The sequence below is a fragment of the Poecilia reticulata genome, linkage group LG3 (assembly GCF_000633615.1).
Source record: "Poecilia reticulata strain Guanapo linkage group LG3, Guppy_female_1.0+MT, whole genome shotgun sequence".
NCBI lineage: Eukaryota > Metazoa > Chordata > Actinopteri > Cyprinodontiformes > Poeciliidae > Poecilia > Poecilia reticulata.
In genome coordinates this window covers 2259633-2277069 of record NC_024333.1, presented here as the reverse complement: position 1 = coordinate 2277069, position 17437 = coordinate 2259633, and the positions used below count along the sequence as shown (strand labels likewise).

General features: G+C 41.4%; 1 protein-coding gene across 1 annotated transcript in view; it reads left to right on the top strand.

Annotated features, from left to right (window-relative positions):
• The window catches only part of LOC103462246 (neural-cadherin), a 357031-nt gene that overhangs the window by 245552 nt on the left and 94042 nt on the right, over nt 1-17437 (top strand). The window contains exon 28 of the mRNA XM_008404906.2: nt 1208-1422. Within this exon, the coding sequence (XP_008403128.1) occupies nt 1208-1422 (215 nt within the window). The remainder of the gene's footprint in view (nt 1-1207; nt 1423-17437) is intronic.

The following is a 17437-nucleotide window of genomic DNA, read 5'->3' as shown; positions in this document are numbered from 1 at the left end:
TATTCTGATTTATTGAATATGATTGAAAAATATGGGGAGACGGTTACAGAAAGCTGTGATAAATACATATAAACAGTTGGTGTTAAAGAATAGGCTGCAGAACCAATAAGCATGGCTAACAGAAGTTTTAGTTTGGACCCATTAGTGAATGGAGACTAACACAAGCACATCATACAGTGTAATATAATATGCCATGTTTTCATTCTAGCCCTGCTGCACTTTTTGAAACAACTTTACATCTGAACAACAGCATCTGACAGCGTAGCTAATTACCGCTCGCCTCTTTTATAACTGATTCCTTTTTCAGCTTCAGTCGTACTTATATCTACTCATTAGCTTCGCTCGGCGCCCACCGGTGCAGCAGCTAATTATTCCCCTACACCAGCTCGCCGTTCCAGGAGTTCAGCTGTTAGCGAACTGGGTTCAGGATGTGGGGTCAGCGGTGATTTTGAGCACACAGCGGCACGTCCTCTCATCGGTGTCACGCTCTTCTCTCGGTGCTGGGATAGAGTGCTCTGTTGGCGCTGCAGTTAATAACTGGGTCCGGGTTACACTGCATTCCGACATGGGGTCTTGTGCTGTTTACCACTAACAGGATTTCTGTGATTGGACATGGCTGTTTGATGATCACTGACTTAAAACTGTTTGAAAATGTTAACACAAGCAACGTATTTTACACTGTCAGGCTATTTTTGCTTTTTTCCAATCACAAAACCCAACCGAGTCAGAAAGGGTTACGAAGCAGATTGAAACCCAGAGAGCGTAGACTGAAACAAGCACGCAGTGCTTCCACAGAGAAAAGGTAAGAGGTGCATTTTGACAGGAAAGCGGTGTAAATGAGACCTTGAATGTCTGAAAATAGTGCAAGAGTTTCCTGGTGATCCAGTGATTTCCCTCCCTGCGGCTTTGCCACTAATGAGAACATCTGCATCTGTGGAACATACGGAGTGTGAGTGATCGTCGGAAGGGGAGCGTCGCCTCAGAGGCGGATGCAACTGTGAACTTACAGAGAGTCGGGAGTTCAACACGCCGCCAGAATCTTGTAAAAATATTCGACATAAATGGGATCCAGAAACAGTGAGGGAGATTGTGCTTTTTAAGTTACATAACCGACTTATCTGGAAATGCCACTAAAAGCCAAATTACACATTTATTGCATTTACTAATTCATATAATTTCTTCACTTTGATTTTTCCTTCTTCCCAAGGTGCCAGTGCCCTGCTCAGTTCGAGGGACCTGAATGCCAGCAGAACAAGCACAGTTTCCATGGCAATGGCTATGCTTGGTTTCCTCCTATGATGCCTTGTTTTGAGAGCCATGTGTCGCTGGAGTTTATCACAGACGTGGCTGATGGACTGCTGCTGTACAGCGGCCCACTTGCACAGCTGCAAGCCTGGGACCACGAGGACTTCATGGCCATAGGTAGGATGCAGAAACACTTTGGCTCAATAAAGAGAGGAAATGCTTTCAGACTTTTTATTTATACAACATTGCAGTGGAAGGTAGCTGCACTCTGAATAAAATTAGACCAGAAAGTCTGCCAAATGTAGGGGAAAGGTGACCTTTCTCACTTTAGAAGGAGCCAGTGACGGTTCTTAAATCACTACCTACTTAACTTCAATCTCCCACTTTGCAAGACCTGACAATATGATGAGACTGTATGCTTCTATCACATCAAAACTAGAGTTTATGGTAATGTAAGGGAATTGAATAACTGAGATGTTTGGTGAGGTAGAATACTTTGGAAAAACGGATGGATTAGGTTGAGGTGTATTCCTTGTTCTGCACATTTGGTAAAACTATCTTTCTCCAGCTCAATTCTTTATCTTTAGGGAGTTAAGTTTAACGCAGAGTTGTTCGGTGAATGCAATGAAAGTCTGACTGAGTTACAGGGAAATGACTGTACCATCCAGTTCACTGAAACGGTTGAACGTCTGTCGGTCTGCTAAAACACGATCCTGTACTGGTGTGTTTTTATATGGCTGCTGAAATACGAACACATGGTTCCTTCCTGAACTAAAGGGCGTGGTCATTTTATCAGAAAAAACTGCAGGCATCCAGTTAAAGATGTGCCATCTTTATTGTTCAATTTACAATTCTTGATGCAAGGAAACTAAATGGTCAGCAAACATCACAATTATAACTCATCTTAATAATACAGTTGCTATGCTGTTGAACTACTGCAAGCTACTACAAAAAAAAAGTTTTGCCTCACACTAGAAAGTTCCAGCACATTAAGGCTCTGATTTTGTCGTCGACCATGATTGACTGGCTGACCAGCCAATCACAGTCCAGACAAGCCTGCAACGCACAGTCCAGTGAACTTGTGATGTTTTCCACACTTCCTTTGTTCACTCTTTCCTTCTTTCCAGCTGTACATACATGCAGTAATGATGTTGTATTTTTTTTATATATATTTTAAAATGAACATACGGAACTAAAATATCTTAAGTTGAGTTTGTAAAAAAAGAAAAATTACATGAAAAATGCGTAGGATCCCTGAAAGCATAACATCTCCCTAAAATGGGCCCAAACTCATGATTGAGCGCTATTACACAGCTGCATGATGGAAAACTCGCATGCCCATATTTTATCATACTTCCCCTCGCCTAGATAATGTGTTGAACCAGATATTTCACAAAGATTTATGGCGGATTGTCTGTACCATTGTCTGGAGTGACTGCACCCCAATGTGAGGCTGTAGAGAAGAGAACAAGTTGGCAGCTACAAAAGGACACCTCAACCTATATACTGTTACATATGTGGACTTCATGAGGGGAAGCAGAAAGTTTTGGTAGAAAAGAACTTCCTGTCACGTTGAACTCCAAGAGGTGAGCAGAGAAGACTTGGGGGAAGTTTCTCACCGATGTTATCACTGCTGTTCATTCTCCAAAGTGAGGCATTACAGATGAGAAAAAAGTTGCATAAATTTAGTTTTGTGTCTGTGATGTTTGGAGTCAAAATGACTGACCTCTCTTTTCTCACTGCAGCCGTGTTCACAATGTTTTAAGAGAACAAAGCCGGTTTAATAGAGAGCAGGATTTATAGACAGATAAAACGAGAGCAGGAACTGTTGTAGATCTTGGTATATTTAGTGTTTTAATCTGATAGACTAACACCTCCTCATATCTCTTGCTATTCCGTTCCTTGCACCGGTCCGCTCTCCTGGGAGAGATGCTTTGTTCTATCACTGCCAAAGTAATAAGTGTGGGAGGGGAGGTCCGTAGGGAGAGTCGGGTGTGTTGGGTGTGTTGGGTGTGTTGTGCGTGCGTATGCGTGTGTGCACGTGTGTAGGTGTGTGTGTGTGTGTGTGTGTGTGTGTGTGCGTGTGCGTGTGTGTGTGGATGTTTGGGTGCATGTTACCGGCAGGTTTGATGTGTAATTCCTGAATGATTTCATTTTGCTCTCATTGTTTTGTTGCAGAGGGTGTTTTGGGGTTTATTGGGTCGTAAAGACTTAGGATTAGGTTAGTTGAGTCGTTAGTGGGATCCATGTGCAGCGTGTAATTAGTCAGGCTGTATATATTTAGAGCTCTAATTAACTTGTTTCAAGGTTGACCTGGTGCATGTAACAAACCCATCAGGGAGCCCAGTCTGTGTTAGAGGCTCATGCTACAGAATTATAGACGGCATACAAGTGTTTTAATCATTTTTGTGTGTTTGGAATGTCCAGAAAGAATAACTGCTCTGAATAATCTCCTTTATCTTGTTCTTATTGAAAGTTGCAAATACTACAACAGCTAAAATCCGACGCCACTCCGTTTTTGTTTGCATTTTGTGAAGAAGAAGAAGAAGATTTTTTTTTATTTTTACCAAAACGTTTATTTACAATAATTTAACAATGCACTTTCACATAATCATCAGGTCAAAGAAAACTAAATAAAAACAATAAATCATTACATTAGCATCTTGTTAAAATTTAGTTCTCCCTGATCACAAATGTTGCACAACACACCATTAAAACCCCACAGTTGTAAAAAACTATTAAAATCCTTGGTGGCTCTGTGGAAGCAAAACTCTAATCTAAGCCTGGCTTTTACATTACACTTCCACAGAGCCACCACATCGAGTTGAGGTCCAGCCCGTTTGTCCAGCCCGTTTGTCCCGTCGAGTAATGTAGATTGCCATTTTGGCCTCTGCGATTAAATAGTTTAAAATGCGGGATTTAAAACTGGTGGCTCGGCTGTGATGCACACCGTAGATAAAAACGGAATTGGTAAAAACCATGCCAAACAGGCTAAAAATTCTCATTAAAAAAATTATAAAACCAGTTAAACGTACACAATCCATAAAAACATGAAAAACACTCTCTGACAAATTGCAAAATGAACACTCATTTAAAACCCCAGGGCTGACGACCGATAAAAACGAATTTGTAGCAATGGCTCCATGAAGGATCCTCCACTGGAGGTCACCAGTCCTTTTTTTAATTGGAGGCTTGTACAAATTCTTCCATTGAGGTTTCTGTCCTCTGAACTTGTCGCTCCACACATTGGTGGATCTTTTTTGGAGAGTTCTCTTGTTTAAAGTTTTTGTACAGGATCTGCACAGGATTTTTGAACTTGTTTTGCACAAGTCCAAGTCTGTCATGTCCAGCAGGGGGCCGCTGTCCTCTTCAAAATCAGTTTTCAGGATCACGTCTGGAGACGGGTCATTCTGGTCAGGTAGGCATTCTTTCGTTGTGTGCAGCTGCAGGAGCCGCCTCTCCTCAGCCGACAGCTGCTCTTTAACCCGCTCCAGGAAGCGCTGTACCAGCCTGGCGGACCGGACCCTGAGCAGCGAGCCAACTTCCTGGATGTTAGAGAAGTCCGGTCCGGCCACCCGTACCAGCCGCTGCAGGGTCACCGTCCCGGACCTGGACAGCAGCTCAGTCAGGCCCGGCATGCTGCTGTCCTGGACATCTAGTCTTGCTCCACAAACCAATGGTTCTGCTGAAAGCCAATGCAGAGAATTATGCGTTTTTGCTCTTTGCAATTTAAAAAGAGCGCAGGACTTAAAAACACCGTGATAAAACTGAGGCAACCCCTTTAACTTTAAAAGACTAAGATCAGTTAAAAACAGAGCAGCATCCAGCCCCAGACAATTAACACGTCTGAGGATACAGCTGGCCACATCCCTCCACACAGGAGATCCTGTCAGGTACTTCTGTATAAACTGAAGACGGAAAGTTGCAGTTCTGCTGGCCAGGTGGACAAGACCCTGGCCCCCCTCCTCTCTTGGTAAAAACAATACAGACTGTGGCACCCAGTGTCGACCGGTCCAGAAGAAATTGTATTTTTACAAGTAGGCCAGATGGTGGGTCTAAAACAGAAAGTTTATGCCACAGCTGCGATGCCACCAGGTTGTTTAAAACCAACACTCTGCCTCTGTAGGACATCTGGGAGTGCAGCCACTTCCATTTAGACAACTTGTCTTTGATTTTTTGCTCTATGTTTTCCCAGTTTTTATTTGCAACAGCTTTATCACCTAAAAACACACCAAGATACTTAAAACCATCTCTTTTCCAAATAAGACCTCGAGGGAGAACCGGGAGCCCATCAGACCACTCTCCGACGGCCAGGGCTTCGCTCTTTCCCTAGTTCACCGTTGCAGCAGAGAATACAGATAACTTTTCTGTAATCTTGGTTAAAACACTGACATCTTGCTGATCTTTTATAAAAACAACATCATCAGCATAGGCAAATAAAACAATATTTAAAAGGAGCACACAGAGGATCTTGTAGTCGGTACAGAGGAGGGACACAGGGCGCCAGTTCTTGATGTCCTGCAGGTTACCCTTTTTGGGCAGCAGGGTGATGACCGCCCTGCGGCAGGACAAGGGGAGTGAACCAGTGGACAGACTTTCATTGTAGACGTCGTGCAGGTCTGTGGCCAGAATGTCCCAGTAGGCCTTGTAGAACTCCACGGTGAGCCCATCAACGCCTGGGGACTTCTGGCCCTGCATACTGAGGAGGGCTGTGTGGAGTTCTTGGAGTTCTTGGAGCCCCAGGGGGCGCTCCAGCTCGGAGTTGGTCTCCCCGGAGACCTGGGGTAGTTCGTCACAGAACTCCCGGAACAGTTCCTCGTTCTCCTTGTACTTACTGTGGAACAGAGAACGATAAAACTCCACAGCCCTCTTCCTGACCTCACCTGGTTCATTCAATTGCTGCCCTGTGTCCGACAGCAAGAAGTGGATCAGCTTCCTCTGCCCGTGCTTCCTCTCCAAGCTGAAGAAAAAGCTAGAGGGAGCATCCATCTCTGTGATGTTCTGAACCCGGGACCTGACCAATGCGCCTTGGACTTTGTTCTCCAACAGGTTTGCTAAAGTTAGCCTTTTAGATTTGAGAGCTTCAATATGCGCTCGATTTCCAGTGGATTCACTAAGTTGTTCTAATTCCACGATGTTTATCTCCAGATCTCTGATAGATCTGGTAATGTCACGGGTGACATTGAGAGTGTGCTGTTGACTCAGCAGTTTTATCTGAACTTTTTCGTAGTCCCACCACTATTTAAGACTGGTAAAATCAGACTTTCTGTCTAAAACCAGCCCAGAAAAAAACGTAAAACCTCCCTAAAACATTGATCATAAATTAAAGCTGAGTTAAAATGCCAGTAAGCGCTTCTAGGTAAAATGTTTCTGATAAAAACTCTACCTAAAAGCAACGAGTGATCTGTAAAAGCCACTGGTAAAATCTGGCATGTTCTAAACACATTAAAATTGTGTTTAAAATAATAAAAGCGATCAAGACGAGCTAAAGAGATTCTGTTTTCTTTAATGTGGGACCATGTATACTGCCTGGAGCCTGTATGCATCCTCCTCCATACATCCACCAGGCCGTGAGACGAGACCAGCCTCCTCAGAACATGTTGGGCTGCTGGATGCGGTTCTGCATGATTGCGATCTAAAAACTCGCTTTCAGTGCAATTAAAATCCCCACTTATAAAAACATAATCCTCGGACCCACAATCACCCAACCGTTCCTCAACTTTTTCAAAAAAATACTTGTTCTCTGCATTAGTAGTGGGGTCATAAATATTAATAAAAACTATACTAAAACGATCAAACTTTGTCTTGACTAAAATGCACTTCCTCTGAATGACATGTTCTACTTCTGTTGAGTTTGGGGTGAACGCTCTGGAAAAGAGGAAGCCCACCCCTGCACTCTGGGGGGTGCCGCGACTTAAAATGACCTCCCCCCTCCACTCTCTGCTCCAGTCTGTCTCTATTAGTTGATCGCTGTGCGTTTCTTGCAGATAAATTACATTGATTTTCTTTTGGTTCAGCATTTGATAAATCAAAGCTCGTTTTCCAGTCTCTCTCGCCCCGTTAAGATTCAAAGATGCTATTTTAAAAGAATTCATATTGGGTAAGAAGCTAAAAATAAAATACAAGAAGACTATAAATGATGTTAAAAATCTATTGTGCATCATTTAAATCGAAAGTTGTTTTCTAACTTTAGTCAATTTCTTCTTTAGTCTAAAAATTTCTAAATCCGTAATCCCTGAAATTTCCTTCGTCCTAATGTAATATCTTGCTGGGAAGTAAAACATTTTTAAATTAGGAAAAATGCTTTCAATTTTTACTCCTTTCACCCCTTTATTATCCTCTAAAAATGTTTTAAAAGCCTCTACAGGGTATCTAGGTTGTTTGCTGCCATTTTGTGATAGAGAAACCTCGCTGGCATCAGAAACCCAGCTCTCATTGTCGCTGCTGTCTGACATGTCTTTTTTCTGTGCAGCCAGCTTACTGGCCTGTTTACTGGCCTGCAGAGCGGCCACCACATTCTTCCATTTGCTTTCCCTCTTTAACGGGGCTGAAGCCTGCATTTCCATCGCCTCCTCTGCTTCACCTGTCTCTCCTGCCACTTCAGCTCCAAAAATCAACTCCGCACTGTTCTGTCCCTCCACCTGCACCTCTCCTTTCCCTCCCTGATCCCCACACCCTAAATGCTCATCATCGCCCCTCACCTCCACCTGCTGCTTTCCTTGCACACCATCCCTCTCTACCACTTCACTTTCACCTTCACTACCACCATTCACCCCATCACCACCACCATTCACCCCATCACCACACAAAATCGTGCTTACAACCATTCTCACAGATACACTCATTTTCAGTTTCCTCACCATCCACTACTGAACCCTCAACAATACCTTCTGTCAGTTCTCCAGTAGCTGACTCTTCTGCCACCACCGTGACAGCGGGTCCCTCCGCCACCACCGCGGGGTCCTCCGCTGCCCCAGCTTCACCAGGCGGGTCCTTCTCCTGCTCAGCAGCAGCGGGCTGCTGCTTCGCCGCACTCTGCGGGGCCAGCCCGGCCCTGTCGGGACACATTTTTACAATGTGCCCCTCCTCACCACAGCCAAAACATTTCATGCTAGCAGATGTTGCGAAAAGCACATAGTCAAAGTCATCTAATCTAACATGAAAATGCAGGTTAAGTTCCTCGTCGTGTTTGTTTAACAACATAAACAGTTGCCTCCAGTGAGAGACAACATTCTTTGATAAAGGTGATTAACACCCCGACGGAACTTTTCTGATTGGTGACACCACCTTACCGTGCCGAGACAGCTCTCTAACTAAGAACTCGTCACTAATATACGGGGGCACGTTTGATAATGTTACCTTAGTTGAAGGTAAAGTGAGCGGTAAAACTTGTAAAAACAGGCTGTTGACAGAAACGCCTACCTCTACCAGCTTTTGAGCCTGCTCCTCTTTCTCAACAAACAAAACTACAGCTCCATTCATTCGGGCCGCAGACCTTATGGACCCATGTCCGATGACCTCTCCCACCGCCAGACAAACTTCCTCCACGCTACACGGAGAACCGGCGCCCACCTTGACGCTGTTCTTGCGTGTTAGCGTGGAGAAAGCTCCACCACCAACCACCATGGCGTCATCAGATGCCGGCCAGCCAGGCACGCCTGACGGCCCCACCCGAACCCAAACAAAAACCCCTAAAAATGTGACAAAACCAACGCAAAATCACAACTAAACAATTAACATAAACACCAAGTGAAAAAACAGTAAGAAAAACACAAAGATAGAAGTTCAACACTCGCTCTTTCTTTCGCTCTTCTTCCGCTCTTCACTCACCCTCCTCTCACACAAGAAGAAGAAGGAAGTTGTGGTCAGTGCCATTTGTGTCATTTTCTTCAGTGGTTCTTGGTGCAGCGCCCTCACAGGCAGGGCAATGAACAGGTTTTTCAATAGTTTGGATTGTTTGACAAGGTGCAGCGTGAAAGTGAACCATACCAACTGAAAATGGAACAAATGTTGCAATTTTGTTCCCTAATTGAACCAAGTTTGCCTGACGATCAAGTGTGAAAACACCCTAACAGTCATGTTTTTGTCTTAATGGCGACTGTTGCTTTTTGAGGACATTCTGGGTCTTCCCTGGAATCCCATTTCAGTAGAATGTATCCAGTCAGCCATGGATCCCAGATGACCTCAACTTACTCCTTTCTGCTTTTATCCAACCGTTCTGCTAAAATTACCAACAAACCTTTAGTTTTCTTAAAATCTAAATGTAACCCACTCTGGTGTAGGTGACAAGTTCAATATATTACCATGGAAATCCTGCCTGACTCAAATAAAGCCTCTTTGGGTCTTAAAAACTCAACGTAGCTTGTATTCAACATAGTTGGGTAAACTATTAAATATATTGTGAACGGAGTTCTAAATGTCTTACTCTCACTTTAATGTGACACAACCCCTGGCTAGAATATGATGGAATCATACCTCTTGGAGTAGGTTCAGTCAATTGTTTAATTTTGTGGAAGGAAATAACGGCAGTTAAAACAGAACGCTTCCAGATCTGTTCACGCTGATGTTCCTGCTAACAGGAAACAAAGGCAAAACAAGGGAGCTGGAAGCTGAAATATTGAAAGTGAATCAAAAAGTTGTTCAGGAAGAAAAATCAACTTGGAGTGTTACCAAAAGTATTGCTCTCTTCCAGCCAGCAGAGCTTAACATTCGAGGAAAGTTCAGGCAACATAGGAAGCCATAGTACAGAAAACAGCTTTGGAATAGAAAGAACGAGGAGTCGTGCTTTATGTATTTAAGGGGCAAGATTATTTAAAATCAACTTGGTTGAGCTTTACAACATGTTATAATGTTATTCCCTTATCATAAACATACCCGGAGTGTTTCCTTGATACTTTCATGCGTGTATATGAAATCTTTTAATCTCCTTGGCAACCATTCAACTGTACAAAACACCTGGTTGGTCCCAGCAACTCCTTTGAGGCTGAGCTCCTCCTCAGAGATGCAATTTCCAAGCTTCAACCTCACAGATCAGCCCTCCAACGTGACTCCCCCACTCTGCTCCTTCAGACTAGCCAGCAGGAAGTAGCGAACACCCAGTGGATATGCACATCTGCTGAGCTCATTATTGGAGTTACTTCTCAGTGCAACGCTGGTAAAATTGTTGTTAAAAGGTTGTCAAAGTCAATGTCAAATGTATTTATATAGCACTTTAAAACAGGTATAAAACTCCACCAAAGTGATGTACAAGAACATTAACACAAAAGACAAAACAGAGCACAAAACAATACATCAATTAAATGCCCAAGAGTAAAAATGAGTTTTAAGAAGCGATTTAAAATGATCCAGGCTGTGGGCAGATCTAACCTGGAAAGGTAAGTTATTCCATAAAACAGGAGCAGCAACAGAAAAAGCTTGATCTCCTTTCCTCTTAAGTCGAGTCTGAGGAACTGTCAGTAATAACTGATTATTTGATCGTAAAGTTCTGAACACAGACCGGAAATTTAAAAAGTCCTGAAGATAAGGGGGGGCTAACCCATTTAAAACTTTATAAGTTAACAAAATAATCTTAAAATCTATTTGATAAAGGACAGGCAGCCAGTGTAAAGATGCCAAAGTTGGCCTTATATGGTCATGCTTCCTGGTTCCTGTGAGAAGCCGTGCTGCTGCGTTCTGGATCATTTGAAGACGTTGAATCTGTGATTTATCCATCCCTCTATAAAGAGTTGCAGTAATTCAGATGAGTTGTTATGAAGGCATGGATAAGTCCTTCAAAGTCCTTAAAACAGAAGTAAGATTTAACTTTTGCTAAAAGCCGAAGCTGGTAGAAACTCAATTTAACGACAGAACTAACTTGTTTATCTAACTTTAAAAAGCTGTCAAAAGTGAAGCCAAGATTCCTAGCAGAGGTCTGACAAGACCGAGCCAAAGAACCAAGAATCTGATTTGGATTTGTAGTCTGAAGTTTTTGACCAAATAACAGAACTTGAGTTTTGCTTTCATTGAGGTGAAGAAAGTTTTTTTTTCCATCCATTATTTAACTTCAGCTAAACAGTTTAGCAACAGCTGAAGATAATCATTTGTACCATTTTGCATTTTAAGGGGCAAATAAATCTGGATGTCATCTGCAAAGCAATGAAAGGAAATAGTAAATTTTTGGAAAATCTTATCAAGAGGCAGTAAATACAAGATAAACAATATGGGCCCTAAAATTGACCTTTGGGGAACACCATACTTTATAGGTCTGGCCCCAGAACAGGATTGGTCAAGATGAACAGAGAAGGTTCTGTTTTCCAAGTAAGATTTAAAAGGTTAATAAAGGAGCCATGTTGTTATGGTTTCTTGAAAGCAGGGTTTCAGAAAGAGCAGGAGTTTTAAAGAGTCAGAAGCCCAATTTCAAGGTGTTAAATTACAAAGTCAAATTTCTTCTAAGTCATATTCAGACAACTGAAGGTAACGTAGTTACCTGATTGAGCTATGAAATGGCACTATGTGCCTGGTAAAAAAAACATAATACTACTCCCCTTAAAACTGTCAGAAAATATAAGAAAAAATGACTGACCTTTATGTCTGTTGTTGAATATTACAAAACTTTACCTGCAGATTTTTCGGTTGCTATCTGGGTTTGTATTTTTACAGGTTGGAAGGGATCCGGTTTGTCCTGTTCACATTCCTCATTGGCTTTTTCTTCAGTACAAATAATACTTACATGCACTATGCTGCAGAGCTGTAGCTCTTCCAAAGCCACCCACTCAACCAACCCTGTTTTCCTGCCGAAGGGCAGCTGCGCCAAGCCGGCCCTGCTGTGCATGCCAGAGAAGGTGGAAGGCATTCACATAGAAACACTGTCAACACAGCAGTGTGCTGTTTCCAGTCTTTAGGCACTTGGAAAACAGGATATTACATGGATTGAACAGAGTGTAATGTGTGTGTATGTTGAGGCCAAAACGGTATGAAAAAAAGAAAAATCCTCGGCTGACCTCTGGTAGATATTGAATTTAAAATCAGCATACTTTCAGTAATACATAAGGCCTTAGATTAGCATAAATGTGTTTTAGATTTAAGGTGGTCAAAACAGTTTCCACATCCAGAGATCCAGATTTACCGCACTTCATGAAGGATTCATTTTTTTATTGACCAATGGTGAACACATATTTTATTCATGTGAGTAACAACACAGAAAAAAGAATCATAAAGTTGAACTCATGCCACTTGCTCCAACAACATTCTAGCCTAGAATGGCTGCTTGGGTTTCAAAACATAACACTTTGCCTTTGGATAATACCGCAAAAACTGTTTAGCTTATTTGTTAATCAGTAATATAGTGTACATTGACGAAAGTATTATTGATTATTAAGGATTATGTAAAATCAACTTTTTTAAACTTTACATCATGCACATAGGTGTCAAACTCCAGTCCTGGGGGCCACTGCCCTGTAACTTTTCGATGCGCCTCTGCTGCACCACACCTGAATAGAATAATTAGGTCATTAGCAAGGCTCTGGAGAACTGATCTACACAAGAAGGAGGTAATAAAGCCATCTCATTCCAGTGTTTTGTAGCTGTGGCACATCTAAAAACTGCAGGACAGTGGCCCTTGAGGACTGGAGTTTGACACCCCTGTGCTATAATGTTATTCCTTCATCAAAAACATACCTGAAGTGACTCTTTGATTCATTCATGCATGTTTGAGAAATCCTTTAAACTCCATGGCAACCATTTAGGGATCCCTAAACACTTGCTCACACAATACGCCACTTACCCAAAACTCCACCTTGGAGCTCCCACCTCCACAGAGCCTCCATCCCCCTCGCCTCCTCCTCAGTTCCTTCAGACTAGTGTCAGCAGCAATTAGCAAACATCTGGTGGAGGTGACAAGCTGAGCTCTTTATAGGATGGTTGTAAACGGCACAATGGAGAAACATGATTACTGTTGAGGGTGTGCATTGGAAAGGGTAGGAGGTTCTTAAAGAGACAGAGATCAATTTCAAGTGGTAAGGTACAGCTATGATGCAAAATCTATTTTTCTGTCCATTTATTTTTGATAGACACATGATTTTCATAACAACTGAAGTTATGTGATCGACGTATGGACTGGCACTATGTGTCTGGGAAATTCATAATATCCATCTTCAGTTTGTATACTTTTTATTGAATCAGGATTCCTTTACACTGCAGTGACACCCGGCAGTGACTGAGTCCTTTTTCACATATTGTTGTGAAACATTACAAACTTAAGACATAAAATGATATAGGAGATAGGAAGAAATGAGGATTGGACATCAGCTCTAATTAAGACAACATAAAATAGAGAATTAAATAAAATCAGAGCTGTCTTTCATTCCTTTCTTATGTCTTTCTGCCAATCTGGTTGTCTTAATAATTTTTGTACTTTTTTTCTTTTATGCTTTCTTTTATTTTTCCAAGTCCACTGGAAGAAGCAATGGAAGAAACTACTTTTGATTGTTATGGTTCCAAAAGTACCAAAACTACTGCAGAGTTGGTAGTTTTGGAACCGTGGCAGAGAAACCGACACAAGCAGATGGACGCATCTTGTTTGCTTGAAGCTGGATTTGATGAAGGTGTTAAGCTGCCAAACTGACATTTACTTCAGAAGCAAACTTCTTTATGGAATGAAGATAAAAATATCAATTTTAAATGAGCTATGCTGTAAATAACTTTGTCTTTAGCTGTGCTATCTTTGATATTGGTGCTCAAACCTTTTTTTAAATAGATGGAAATCAAGTCTCTTTTTTTACCTACACTAAGAATTGTTATATTCTATTCAACAACAAACTAAACATGGTATTTTGTAAAAAGCAGACAAATTAATCATTACCTAATTCAAGTGATATCTAAAATAATAAAATCTAATTTGTTAAACTACATATTTTGCAGAACTCTATCTGGATCTTTTTGTTTGTTTTGCTTCTTCTCATGAGCTTCATTAAGCTGCACATATAACCTGTTCTCTTACCTTTGCTGGGAGATTGTTTGTCGTCGTGGTGATTTGTGCCGGGTCTTATCAGCAATAAAAGACGAACATGACTGGGAGCAGCGGGCTTCACCCGCCAACATGTGCATGCAAAACCCAGCAGCCAGAGGCCAGCGCGTTTCCAATCAATACGCAAATTAACAAGACAAATGAAATTCACTTAATTACATTGGGCCTTTTCAATCACATGCAGGCAGGGTGTCAGATAAGGATTTCCCCTGGCCCAGGAGGAACGTATTATCCTTACCTAATGCAGCTGTTTGCTAGTTCACATGGCACCGCTGCTGAAACAGAAGATGGAGGGACAAATTGAGACCATGCCTGGGGGACAAAAATGAAAACGTCTTGCACACAGATTCACTTTTACATTCTGCTCGGTTTGCACCAAGCTGTCATACAGCAGCTTCCATAGCCCGACTCCAGACTAGCTATAAAACAGGAAGTGGCGGATGCAGAGATCCAATATGCATTGACTGCAGGGCTGGCTAGCTGTCTGACACACCATTTATACAAGGCGCTCTGCGCTCTAAACTTGCTGTTTCACCTGCTGATTTGTACACAGACTGACTTCTGCGGGCTCCAGCCTCTGTGAGACTGATGTTTGCTTCTGTCACGGGAACGGAGGTGGGGAGTGCAGAGCAGTGTGATTTGTAATGCTGTTTATTCAGCCCATATGCTCTCAGTTTGACGCCTGTGTAGCTCCAGACCCGCAGAAGTGGAAAAAAGTTTTTTATATTTAAGAGCCCCCCTCCCATCTCTGCAGGAACTCCAACTAGCCTTGTAAACAAAGCAAACACTTCTCCTCTGTCCTTCTCCTTCTCGTCCTCTCTCTGCTTCTTGCCTTTGGTCGAAGTAGGAGGTAATGCATTACGTATGAGGAGCGGTATAGAGGCCCGGTCTTGTGCTAACCCTGTTGCTCCCAGACCATTTAAAAGGCTTTCCATCTTACGAAGACCTTCTGCTCCACACCCAGCAGAGCTTTTACATTTTGCTTCTTCTTTTCTTGCCTGTCACTCTTTGTTTGTCTCTCTGAGGCGCGTTCACAGCTTGAATTCCTATTTGCTGGAAAACACAAGGATGTTTAATTACTATTATTGTAAAAGACTTAAAATGTGAGTTGCAGCAGATGCTGTTTTCCCATCAAACTGAAAAAATGAGAGAAAAAGTTCTGTAAGTACTAATTGATTGGTTGATCAGTGTTTGTTTTAACCCAGTAAATAACAGAGAAATATTTAATGGGCCAGTGTTATGTGTTTTCCAGGCACATGGTGTCATTTGGTAGCCCAATGAAGTAACTATGTTACCTTTAGTTTAGTTAGAAAATGCTGCATATCAAACACGACTAAAAAGAAATTTTACTTTGTAATTTAATGCCTTGAAATTGGCCCCGTCTCTTTAAAAACTCCTCCTCTTTCTGAAACTCCGCCTCCAGGAAGTCATCACAACATGACTTCTCTAGTACTTACATATGGCTAGCAGCCGATTTGCTTAGAATGAAAGAATAAACTTGTATCTACTTGCTAAGGTATATTTTAATACATTTGGTTTATTTAGACTGTTATCAGACTAATTGGTGACTTTTTCCCCATGTATATGTTTTCCTGTTAGTTTTCCTTCTGAAATGTTGTGAATGTTTCAGTAAAGAAAAGCTTTACGTTTCCCAGGAACGGCCTTGTTGCTACAAATCAGCAGCTGCTCCCAGGTGTTGTTTCCTTTAATGCTGTGACAACTGCAGTCATTTGATGTGGAACTGAATACTGATGAATCGCTGCACATAAAGGCCTGATTTAGCGAATGAAGCACTTGTTAAACTGTGTCGATCGTTAGCCAACAACACACAGTAGCTCAACAGTCCATGAAAAAACCTGGTTTCTTCTTCCTTTAGTGGGGAATATGTTGGTACTCCCAGCTCTGTTCCGGCAGCTCCTCCGTTTGAACTGCTCTGTCTGTTTTAGTCCGTCTCTCAGTTTTGTTTCGCCTCTTAGGTGCTTGCTTCTTATCACCAATTGACCTTCTCCCAAATTTAGTGTTAAGTCATGCTTACTGTAAATTGGTCCTCTCTCTCCTCTTCTGTCACCTTGTCCACAGGTTGTTGCTGCACATTTTATCCATTCCTCTTCTTATTTTTCTCTTGTCTTCCGTTTGGCTCTTGCAGCAGCCTGTGGCTCTCTCTCACTTCTGATTTTAATCTCCTCGGCAGTCTTCTTTGGGACAACTGAAATTCATCATTAGTTCCCCTGAAAATTATCGCATTATTCTGTAAACAACCTGCTTAGCTTGACCAAACAGTTGGTTGTCAAGCTAACCTTTCTTTTTTTAAAAGCCATACCTCACGTCCTCACAAAAATGGTTCACAGTACAGACCCAATCAAACTTATAGAATAAATTTGTTAAAAAAGAATCTTTAATTTCACCTAGTATATAGTATAACTATACAACAGCATAGTAGGGCCATTGTTGATAGTAAAAAAGAAGAGTAGTATTAGGCTGAAATATTTTGAGATCTCTCAAATTTTCTAGATGAAACAAGTATATTGCTGCATTCCAAAAGTCAAAAATTTGCAAGAGAAATCTCAGAAATTTTGAGATTATTTTGTGGGAAGAACTAAGAAATTTCCAAGTTTGAACGGTCAAACTAGAAAAACCACAGAATATTTGAAATTAATCTCAGAAATTTTATAGAAAAACTTGGAGATTTCTTTGTTCAATTAGTTTAAAATGTTCAACTTTTGGTAATTTTCTGAATTTTAAAAGTCAAACGTTTTTAACTTTTGAAAGTCAGAAATCTCCAAGAGTAATCTAAAAATCTCCAAATCTTTTGGTGGAAATGTATTCCTTTTTTTTCTCTCTATCTTTAACTGCCCTTAAACATCGTCAAAGCTTTACAACGTGACTTTTGTCATGTTAGAAATATTTAGTTTAGGTGGTTTATTCTTTTTTTTTGGCTATTTGAACAGGATGTGGCTTAATTAATCATTTACATTACAGCATATATCAATTAAATGTTACAAGTGAATGATATTTCTAAATATTTATAGCAAAATACATTGAAGTAGATTATGTTAGCCATCAGTGTTTTGTATCGACTATAGTATAACAAAACAGAAGATGAACTTCCATTGTAATTTTCAAACTGTTGTAATTTTAGCGATATACTCAAATCCATTTGGCCAAGTAGGAAACATTTTAGCTGTTTTA